At 31.7% G+C, this 11361-nt stretch overlaps 1 protein-coding gene across 1 annotated transcript; it reads right to left on the reverse strand.

Annotated features, from left to right (window-relative positions):
* Window positions 1-789: 789 nt before the first annotated feature.
* LOC108347950 (probable inactive patatin-like protein 9) lies at window positions 790-2364 on the reverse strand. The gene is made up of 2 exons (XM_017587414.2): window positions 1291-2364; window positions 790-1131 (listed from the first exon to the last, which is right to left on the reverse strand). The coding sequence occupies exons 1-2, from the start codon at window positions 2215-2217 to the stop codon at window positions 946-948; spliced, it is 1113 nt and encodes a 370-aa protein (XP_017442903.1). The 5' UTR covers window positions 2218-2364; the 3' UTR covers window positions 790-945.
* Between the last annotated feature and the right edge of the window lie 8997 nt (window positions 2365-11361).

The raw sequence follows: 11361 nt of genomic DNA on the forward strand, positions 1-11361 counted from the left end.
CATTCTCTTTCTGTGTGTAATACAGAGTAGGTCGTCAAAGTTGGAATTTCTGAATGTGATGCTAACGGTATATCCATTTCTTGTATTAATTGTTTCACGTATGGTCGTGTAAATATTTTACATGTAAGAATCTATAATGGTTAATAACTTTTATAATATTATTTCCATTTTTATCGTGAACTTTTATCTGACATTTATCAGAGTCCTTTCTAAGGATTGGAAGACTTGAAGAGAGAAGTCTAATATTTGATGATGAATGTTCTATATTCACACATTTCAACTATTATGTTTTACCAAAACTGTATAAAATCAACATAAATATTCTGTATGGAGTGTATGAATTAATGTTGAAAGAATCTCGAAGTAGGTGAAAACATATCAAATGTTTGTTTTATAGAATAAAATTGATACAATATATTGGAAGTTAATTTGGACTAATATTTTTTTAAATAAAAAAGTGTGGAGAAAGTAATAAAACAAATTCAAACTTGATTTGGGAGCTTTTAGCCTGGATTGCATGATAGTACTTTGTTTCAAAATTTATCTTGAAATGAAAAAAGTGATTGATCACGAGCCAAGTCGTGGTGCTCCCACTCCGCGAATCACGCAGCCATTTTGGGAATTAACAGTCACATGGAACTGTAATCACCATTTACCAAAACATGTCCCAGAAAAGAAACGGTAATTATAAAAAAAAAAAACTCCAAAAATCATGTCACCATTCGGAAAAAATGTCTCACACCACTTTCACCAGTCCAAGTTAGCAAAATCAGAACCGGAAACACAAGAGAGGAAAACTCTACCATGTCATTTTTATTAACTGCTATTCACCCCGACAACAACAGATAAAAAAAAAAACTTCAGGACCTTTTTAAATCATGGCCTAATCTTGATACAAGTCAAAGCGTAAAAATATTAAAAAAAAAGACGCCGTTAGCGAGAGTCTTACGGCGGCACCTTGCAGGGACTAGGTGGCAGACTAGTCTTTCCGGTAGCAACAAGACGTTGCACGAAGCTCTCGATTCTGTTTGCGTTAGTTTCTTGCAGTAATCGTTTTCCACCAAACGGTAACGATTCCAGCACTCTCTCGTTCAGCACCTTCTCTTCTTTTCCTTCTCCCAAACCAAACGCCTGCATTATCAGACGCCGTTAATTAACTCCGTTATACACAATGGAAAGAAAAATGGTTGCATTTCAATTTTATTAGGATGAGGAAGTAGAGTTCAGTTCACTGAGACCGAGGCTATTAACTGAATCGAATTTCAATTAAAGATAGCATTAATGGCGTACCTGAATCCTGACATAATCTGTACGGTTCCAACAGAAGGCGTTCCCTAACATCTGGTCAACCGTTTCGGAAACACCGTCAAGCGCAATGTCAACCACCGTCGACGTGGAGCACTCACCGGCGGTGTTTATTCTCTTAGCCGGCGCTCCGTTTCCGATCGAGAGCACGAGGAGATCCTCCACGCCGTTCACCGACGGGAAGTCGCGCTTATTGTGGAGGACGTGCGTGATGGCCGCTGCCGCCGGGTTATTCATCACCAGGCCGCCGTCAACGGCGGCGCACGAGGTCTTACCGTCGACGGAGGCGAAATGGAATGGCGCGAAGAGGCCTGGCGTGGCTGAAGTGGCTCGGCACGCCTTCCAAAGGTCGAAGTTGAAACTCGGTGACTCCGATGCGTCGGCTCGGGAGAACACAAATGGCGCAGAACTCTTGAGGTCAAAGCAAGGGATGAGCAGAGGCTTACACGTGTCCTTTATAGTCAACAGCCGTCGCTCTTCCTCTTTTCTTTGAAAAACACGCTTCAGCGCGTTTTCCATGCTCCGCGCTGAGAATCGGCGGCGGCGGCGGAACACGCCGGAGCGCTTCGGCTTGAACAGTTCGCTATTGCTCTCGGCGACGAAGTGGACAGCCTCACGGGCAGTGTAGAGAGGCCGGCCGAAGCCGTCGTCGGCGGTAATCATTGCGGCGAGGATGGCGCCAATACCGGTTCCGGCGATGATGTCGAAATAATCAGCGATTTGCGCGTGGGGATCGCTGGTTTGGGCTCGGATCTGGTCCTCGAGATGGATGAGGGCTGCGCCGGAGACAATGGCGGTGGTTCCTCCGCCGTCGATACTGAGAATGCGGGTTTTGGATGTGGCTTCGTAGTGGGAAAGCCATTGCTGCTCGAGTTTGGAGAAGATCTCGAGCGTTACTTTGCTAAGCTCCATTGTGTTGAGTGTTATGGTGGTGGTATTGGGTGCTTGAGTGCGGTAGAAGCAGAGAGAGGGAGTGAAAGGTGTGTTTGGCAATGAGGTAGTTATAATGGTTCTACATACGCGGTCCTTCTTCGTCCTTGTCGTTGATCTTTTTCTTTCTCTTCTTTTTTTTATTAGTGCGTCTATATTTATTTATCATAGCCTTTTGTTTTTCTTGTGAATATTTAATTCATAAATTAAGAATTATTTATTTCACTCCACATCCTCTAGTCACTACTCTACACTACCCGTGTTGCCACTAACATCAGTTCACTATTGCTGCAGAGTGCGTGGTGAGAGTCTTACGTGTTAGACGTGTGTCTGCACGTGCAAGTGGGGTGTTATTTTGCGGGAAGCGCTTAACTCGCCATATCAGTCGCTTCTCTGCTACCTAATATATGTTTAAGGTTGGTCATATTGTTACTCTTGTTTTTTTTTTTATAAATTCCTGTTTTGGAGTGAGTTCGTTTGAGTTTCCTTTTAAATTTTAATTATAATTGCCAGCTTTTTCTGTATTGCACACCATTGGGATGTGGAAGATCATCTCAGAATCTTCTGTGACGTTTCCGGAGCCTAGAAAATCCAGTGTTTTTCCTCCTAAACTTTTATGCAGCTTCTACTAATATAGTACCTGTTTATTTTTGTGATAGCATAATATTGTACAGTTTTATCTGAATTAACCGTTCACAGTTAAAAAAGAAACACGAAACAAACGTGTGTCGCTAAACTCAAACTATTTTATTCCTTTTTATCACCTGACTGGAAAAGGACGTGCAAAAAATAGGTTATTTGATGTGTATTTTTGCATAAAAATAATGGTTTACCTCAATTTATGTACTTTTGCTGCACTTCAAAGCACAAGACTGGAATTTCCTATTTTCTTTTTTTATCTAAATTAGTAAGTTTTTCTTGTTACATTTTTCAAATTTGAATATCATGGATCGAACTACTATTCTTTCGAAAGAGATATTTTTGTGACTGTACGGCTAGAAAACATAATTGAAGAATCGGTTTGTAGAAATCTATAAATATAGATGTTTTTGTATATAATTAAGTAAGACTTAAAGACATCTTTTTGATTGATATTTTATCTCTGAACATCCTGCTCTAGGTTTTTCGCTCTCGAGTGGATGATATCTTTCCGTAGTTTTCTTCTTCGTCCTCTGCTATTTCAATCTTCTATTCTAAAATCTTCAAGTCTGAATCGAGTGGTAGTTACTAAATAAAAGTACTCTAACACTCAAGTCTGATTTTTATTAATAAACTTATTTTACAATTAAGTATCAAAGCTTAATTAAAAACTTTCTTACATTTGCGATTTAGTCTTTTATTTATAAGTTATTTCATAAACCCTAAACTCACATAGGTCCAATAAAAAGAACTTATCTTTAAATTTGGTTTGTTATTCATAAACAACTTCCTTATCTTCCTGCAAATATATCTTTAATCATTCTCTTATTAATTTATTAATTGTTTATTTGCCCAAACAATTAGCCCAATAACAATATCTTGAACGCTGACCCAACATCAGTAACTTAAGCGCGGCTTGACCGTTGACACAAGGTGCAGACTGAACGGTTACGAATGTTAACCATTCGGCCTATCCTCTATACCGTACAATAGATAAGAAGTAAAAATATAAGTGATTGTATATAATACATTATTAATATTTGAGTAGTCAAATCTTTATTAAGGCTGTGTTCGCATGAACAGAATTTACTGTTCATGCGAATTACAGAGCGATGAATTAAGCATATTATGCGTTCGCTTGGAGTGAAATACGCGGACGGATTTGCGATGAAATGCGCGATGGTTGCACTGTTCAGTCACCCGCGATTGTGAAGAGATTTGCGCGGATTGTGAGCGAAATGTCGTGTGTGCCCTCGGTTAAGAAACGCTGAAAACGTGTAACCGGTTACGCGTTCGCGTAACCGGTTACGCGTTCAAACGAACACAGCCTAAATTGGACATCAAAGTATCTTTTCTCTTAACTCGGCAAAGAAACAGAACCGTTTGTTTATTTATCTAAATTAACAAGTTTTTCTTGTTACATTTTTCAAATTTGAAATATCATGCATTGAACGATTATTCTTTAGAAAACATAACCCTTTACATAAACTAATAAATATGATGAAGAGGTAAAAGTATAAGTAATTGCATATAATACATTATTAATATTTGAATAATTATTAAGGGTTAGTTAACATCAAGATATTTTTTCTCTTCGACAAACAAACAAAATTGACAAATGATATAACCAAACATTAACTTAAATAATTAAAGAATGGTTGACATCGACCAACACCCAAAATCAACGTAGTTTATAGATAGAGATAAATTAGAGAAATGGTTAATTGTTTTATTATATATAAATAAGTTAAGCACTCTGAAAATAATGAAGAATTTTAAAAAATACATTACTTTAATCACACTTTTCATCTTTAGAATAGTGTAAACTCGATTTTGTTCTATATAATTTTAAGGGCTTCGATTTGGTTCATTAGTTTTTGAAATGAGGAATTTTGAACACCAAGTTTAGTCTACACTTTTGAAAATAGGAAATTTCACTTTGATTGGTACCTTATCATTTTTCTTACTGATTTCCACCATGCAACTATCCAAACGTTGGTAATGATTTTACATGTCTTTTTAAGTAATTTGTTTCAAGTTTGAGGATGACTTTTTATGATTTTACTCTTTTTATGGTGTATCATAATTTATTTAATATTACGTGGCAACATTCAACTAATTAACGGTGTTTAATTCTGACTTATTTCAATTAATGCGTATCTAAGGATGGTTAATGAAGAGACTGATATTCGAGAAAAAGGACATAGAACCCCTGAGAATTACACTACACATGTGGGCACTGAAGCGAGTTGAGTTGAATATATAAGACGGAGTCCAAAGGGAGTGAATTGGATAAAAAAGGCTAAAAAAATTCTCAGTTTTTAGTTAAAAAATAAACTAAGTAAACTATTCTCTGAAATTAAATGATTTCTTTCGTGAATTAGTTAGTAAACATATTGATACTTAAGATACAAACGCGGATAAGATACTTTTTGTCATTTTATCCCAATTTCAATCAGTTAGTCAATTAGACAATGAGAATGCTTAAAAGGAAAATTTTAAGCAAACATTTTTATATATTAATTTGTTCAAACTTAAAATACATTTAACTCCTTAAACAAACTAAGTTTGAATTTCCACTTATCTAACAAATTTTGATAAAAAAAAACTTGATCACTGGCAAATGAAACCCACAAGAGTTATGTCGATTCTTACCCATTACAAACCCACGCAGGACACTTTAAAAACAACTATACCACTTATATTAGAAATTTAAGGAAATATATCACCTTGTAGAAGTTCAACAATTTTGAAATCTATCCTTTTTTTTTTAGACTCTTAATGTTCCATGAGAAGAGACCCACTTGATCTTTGTTGATTGATTTTACTCCTAGTGAGCTATGCGAAGAGTTCTTTATTTATAGCTCAAAATATAATAATAGATTATTTTAGCTTGATAATCTATTATTTAGTTGAGCCTCATTAGGGAAATGTGCTTATAGCCTATTACATTTCTCTTTAGCCATTCTGGACTAGTCTTCTCTGTCAACCACCAAGGCGGGCTTTGGCCCAAACACCTACTAAAAGATCACATACGTGACACACCCTACCACACTGGAAGATGGTGAAGAAAGATAACTTCTCATATTTTATTATAAATTTAATGATTTTAGGGAGTGCAGAAAGTAAAACTGGGCGTGCAGAAAGAAAATACCTATCCAAGGTCTCATTTAATTGGGCCTCAGCTTATAAAAATCACATCGTATGAATTTTTGTTTAAGATAATATTTGCATACAAGTAATGTATACATATATATTAATTTGTATTATACTCAACAAAGTAGTTTCGTGTGTATGGTAAGAATATTTTATATTTAAATACAGTTTAAAACTGCACTTTATCAACTCGTAATATTTGTGGAAACTGAATGCATTTTTTAATCAGTGGTTGGGATTATTGTTAGCATTCACTATTAGTTATTGCCTTTTTTTCACCTCTCGTGTATTATTTTACAAAATCTTTTACTTTTGTGTTTAGTATTAGTAAAAAGTTTATTTTATCATAATGTCAGTGAAAGAATGAAGAGAAAATAAATAAGAGTGACTAAATTTAATTTATAGTTTTTTTTTTTGTTTGATAAAGAGAGGAACTAAATAATGACGTAGAAGTCTGGAAATAAAATGGTTGACTATTATGATTTTGAGGACAAATTTTGAATTTTTTTCTCATATGATTCATTTTAATGTTTTATGAAAAATATTCCTTGACACACTTACTTTTCTTATATTCATTTAATATTATCTTTCTCTATTTTTTATTCTCTTCTGCTTTAGAAAAATATAAAAGTTTATACTTTTATGATATTTTATTCTTATGTTTTGTGTCAAATGAATGTAAAAATGTGTCATAATACTATTACACTGTTTTTACATGACAAACTATTTATCAAAATAAAAAATATACCTTTTTATCTAATTATCATAATGTATTTCTTATTTACTATGTTTAGTGTTAGGAGATTATGTTTGAATTCTTTTAAATATAATAGTTTTTTTTCTTGAATTCCTTTTAAAGGTGTTTTTTAAGTGATATGTTTTTTTAATATATCACTTGGCAAACGTTTTTTTCTTTACGATTCTCTTTATATATACTCCGTCAATAGGAGTGCTTATATCACACTTCTCCAAACATTTAATCTACTTATATTTGATGAAAAATATTAAAAATTACAAAAGAGATTCGTAACTAGTCATTATTTATCACAAAATTTACACTAATAATATGAATTATGAGAGTGCAGATATGATATTCCACAAGTTAAATTTACCCAAACAAGTTAAATTATGAAATTCTATCGAATAAAACCCGCCATACAGATTCAAAGAACTTGGGAAAAGGATTTAATATTTAGTTTTTCTAATCATGGTGACTTTCATGTTTTCTTAATACAATATTGAATAAATATTGAATTAAATATTGTAAAGGAGTCTAGTTTAGTTAAATACACAGGTTTTTAATGTTTAATTTCTAGTGATATAAAAATCTACCAATAGATTATTATTTATAATGTTACTCCAACGTGGAACAATCAGCGGATGCCAACTCCACATCATTTTCACATAAAACTATGGTATTTCTAGTTGGTTCTGTGTAGTAAGCAACTTTTATTCAACATATTAAATTAATTAGTTAATTATTATTTCTATTATTTTAATTTTGAACGAATCGGTTCGTTACCCACTAATGCATTTTATTGTTTCAATACTTTATAAGGAGAAAGAGAAGATTAGGTCAACAATGCAAGCTAACTTTAATAAATGAATAAATAAATAAAGTATTTTTCTAATTTCTGTTGTTGTCATGCTCATGCATGTGTACTTTTCGGGTAGAATCTATTAATTAATAACTAAATATAATTAAAATTGTTTAAAAGCTTCGTTTTATATTTTAATCAGCATGAGAGCTATCTAGGAGCATTAAACATAAACAAATATTCACAAAAAATCATAATCAAATAAGGCATGTGGATCTTCTCATTTCTTATATTATAATTAAATATACATTTTATTTTTCTTTTCATTCATTTATTCTCTCTCCCCCTCTCCCTTTTTCTCTGTACTCAAACCGTTTGAAACTGAATTGTTACTATATTTTTGTTATTATTGATATAGTGGTTTTATCTATCCTATAAAAAGAAAATAGGAAGAAAATTGGAAGAGAAGGAAAAACAACAAATGTTTACAAGTCTAATAGAAAAAAATGACTGACACTTTGACTGTATTGGAGTAAAATATAATCCAAATGGTCTAAGCCTTGAGACGGATCCCAACCAAAATAAAGGCGCTAGATGAACTAATGCTCAACTAGATGAACTATGTCTAAAACTTTGTCAAGGAGAGAGTCTTTCTTTTTTACAAGATAAGAAAGGAACTCACTTTCGTGCTAAATCCAATGTCGATTAGGTTAATAAGCCCAATATCAAATGTTATGATAGTAAAATGCCCACTTAATTGACAATCATTATGGTTGTTATATATATATATATATATTCCTTTTTCTTTTTACACATTATCTACATGCTTCTTTCTACACCTTCCATTATTTTGATATTTTCAATTCTTTTTACACCTTCCATTATTTTGATATTTCCAATTATAACTCTCTGTAAGAGAATATTTTGATTTTAAAAAAAGGTTGATCCATTCATTTAGTAAAAAGAAACAAACCCTACACTCTTTTCTTCACTCCAGTACCACATTTCACGTTTGAAAACCTTTCTCTACTCCAGTGTGGCATTTCATGTTTGAAAACCCTACACCCCTTTTTCCTCCTTTCTTCCTCTGTGCCGTATTTCATATCTCATGGCATATATCCCTTTCTTTCTCCTCTTTTCCAACTGTCCTCCCCTCCTCTCCTCCTCCTTCACTTTGACCATTTATTTTGGATCTCCTTCTCTCTGGTTTCTGGTTTGATGGTTGTGTGGTGTTGTGGTGGTGAGAGGAGCACCGCAGTTGGAGGTGTGACTGGTGTTTCGCCGAAGTTGAAATTTCAGTTTTTGTTGGCCAAAGTTGGAGATGGGGTCAAGTGTTTTTTTTGTTTTCTTTTTTCTGCGCTTATGAAAAATTACTTTAATATATTAAAGTTATTTTTTTAATATTTTATATAGTTTTTCTTGTTAGTATGTTTTCGTAGTATGTTTTGTTTTTTTATTTGTTTGTTAACTATTTTTAAATTTGTTGTTTTTTTAATAGTTTTAAATTTTTTATATATTATTTATTATGTATATTTTTTTGTTTAATTTTATTTTATTTGTTTCTGAATTTGTTTTTAATCTGTATTTTTTATGAAATTATTTATTTTATTAAATAATAATTATTATGTCTAAATTGTTTGTAACATTTGGCATGGTGTAAATCAAATTGATTACCAAACACATTATAAGTCCTAAGAGTATATGATAATAAACGAACAAGAAAGATGTAAATCAGGATTCATAATGGAATGTGCAAATAAACATCAAATCATCATAAGCCAGGTCTATACAGTGAAACCGACTGCAGCTCGAAGTGCGGTGGGGTCGTCGAAATTCGAATTTTGGCTATGTCTAATCGACGATGAACTCTCTATCTTCTTCCTCTTCCACAACACCACCAACACTGTCTTCTTCTTCCTCCACTGTCCACAATCCACCTGCACAGATCACAACCACCATTGTATAATCTTACAACTCTGAACTCAGAAAACAATGTAACATTACAAGTGAAGAATGAAAGTGAACCCAATAATTTTCATTAACTCATCATTAATTTTTATTTAACTTTAATAAATGAAGGACAAAGCATCCATCCATTATCTATAATATTCTTTTATTTTTTTTCCTTTGTTTCAATATCTCTTTTCTCCTTACCTCGTCGACCCGAACTTTTTGTTTTCAAGAAATTTGGAATGAACTCCAACATTTTCCTAATTCAATTAAAAAAAGTGTCGAATTGGAAAAGTATATGGGCTATTTACACCCTTAAATAACTGTTTATTATTTGTACAGAAGAGCCTACAATTTGCCTGACGCATATAACATATTATAATGACAACAAACAAACACGATTAGAAACGAAGAAGAATGACAGCTTAATTTTACAATTTAGTTTACATAAAAATTCGTCTTTCACACGTCTGTTGGAAAGAGAGACCCAAAAATTTCATTCCATTCAAAATTAGAGAGAAAACATTAGAGATATATATTTAAAAAACAAGAATAACGTAAATATTTATCATAATTTTCAATTTTTATTTGGTCTTGTAAATTACATAAACAAAAGTTCAATTAAATAAGCTTAAATTTTTTAAAAAATATATTCAAAATTTAGCATCTAAAATTAAACTAACTACATTTTAGAAAATAAATAGCTAAATATTATTATTTTTAAATTTAAACAATCTTTTATAATTAAAAAGAACAAGCGATACTTCAATTTGAAAACAACAAAAACATATATATCATTCAAATTATATTTGGCTTCTTTATAAGAAAAATACAAAGTTATCAATTATATAATATATTCTTCATGGTAAAGTGGTTATTCTAATCGCAACATATACAAATTGATAACAATTTCAAAAGTTACTCAAATTAGTAAACTGACACAAATAAATATTGTTCTTTATGCAAAAATAAAACCTTTTCCATGAAGCATATATTATTGTAGGACACTTAATAAACCTTTTAGAAATATTTCTCCAATGGAGTGAAGCCTCCCACTTACTTCCAATAATTGTATTATGCATTCCCATCATCATACATTTTCCATATTTGTTATTTTGTTGACAACTACTTCAACTCCAGGTTTTCTGTGTTTCACTTATTTTTATTAACTTTTTACTTTCTTTTTCTCAACCCAAACTACTTTAACCTTTTGTTAGTGTTTTGGAGAAAAAGTAAATGAGAAATGAGATGATTTGGTTTGATAGAAAAATTGTGACTTTGAATTAAATATTTATTGATATTATATATATTTTTTATTTGTTTGAATTAAGAAAGTGATAGATTATGTTTTAGATTAATGTCAAAACTACTCGATGTGTTTTTTAGAATATATATAATTTTTTGCCTATAGAAGAATTAATTGAAAAAATAAAATCACGTTATTACTTGAAAATATTAATAATTTAAAAGTAAAATATTTTCAAGATGTTAAAGTATATAATGATATTTATTATAAATTAAAAATAATAATATTCATTATAATTTTTTTTAATGCATATATAAATAACAATCACTTGAAATAATTCAAAAGATGTTTATATTAAATTTCAAGGTATTTTAAAATTGATGGACTATAATTAATGCAATTATTCTAAAATGTGTTATACACCATTATCTAAATAATTTTTATTCTATACCTTGAGTGATCTTTCCCAGTACTTGTGCTACTATTGCCATTTGTGCCTGCATCACCTCTCGTATTAATATACGATCATTGTAGACAAAAAAATCAAACAAACACAAAGAAAAAAAAGACAATAATAAACTAATGCATTTAAAAGGA

This window comes from Vigna angularis, chromosome 2 (genome assembly GCF_016808095.1).
Source record: "Vigna angularis cultivar LongXiaoDou No.4 chromosome 2, ASM1680809v1, whole genome shotgun sequence".
Classification (NCBI taxonomy): domain Eukaryota; kingdom Viridiplantae; phylum Streptophyta; class Magnoliopsida; order Fabales; family Fabaceae; genus Vigna; species Vigna angularis.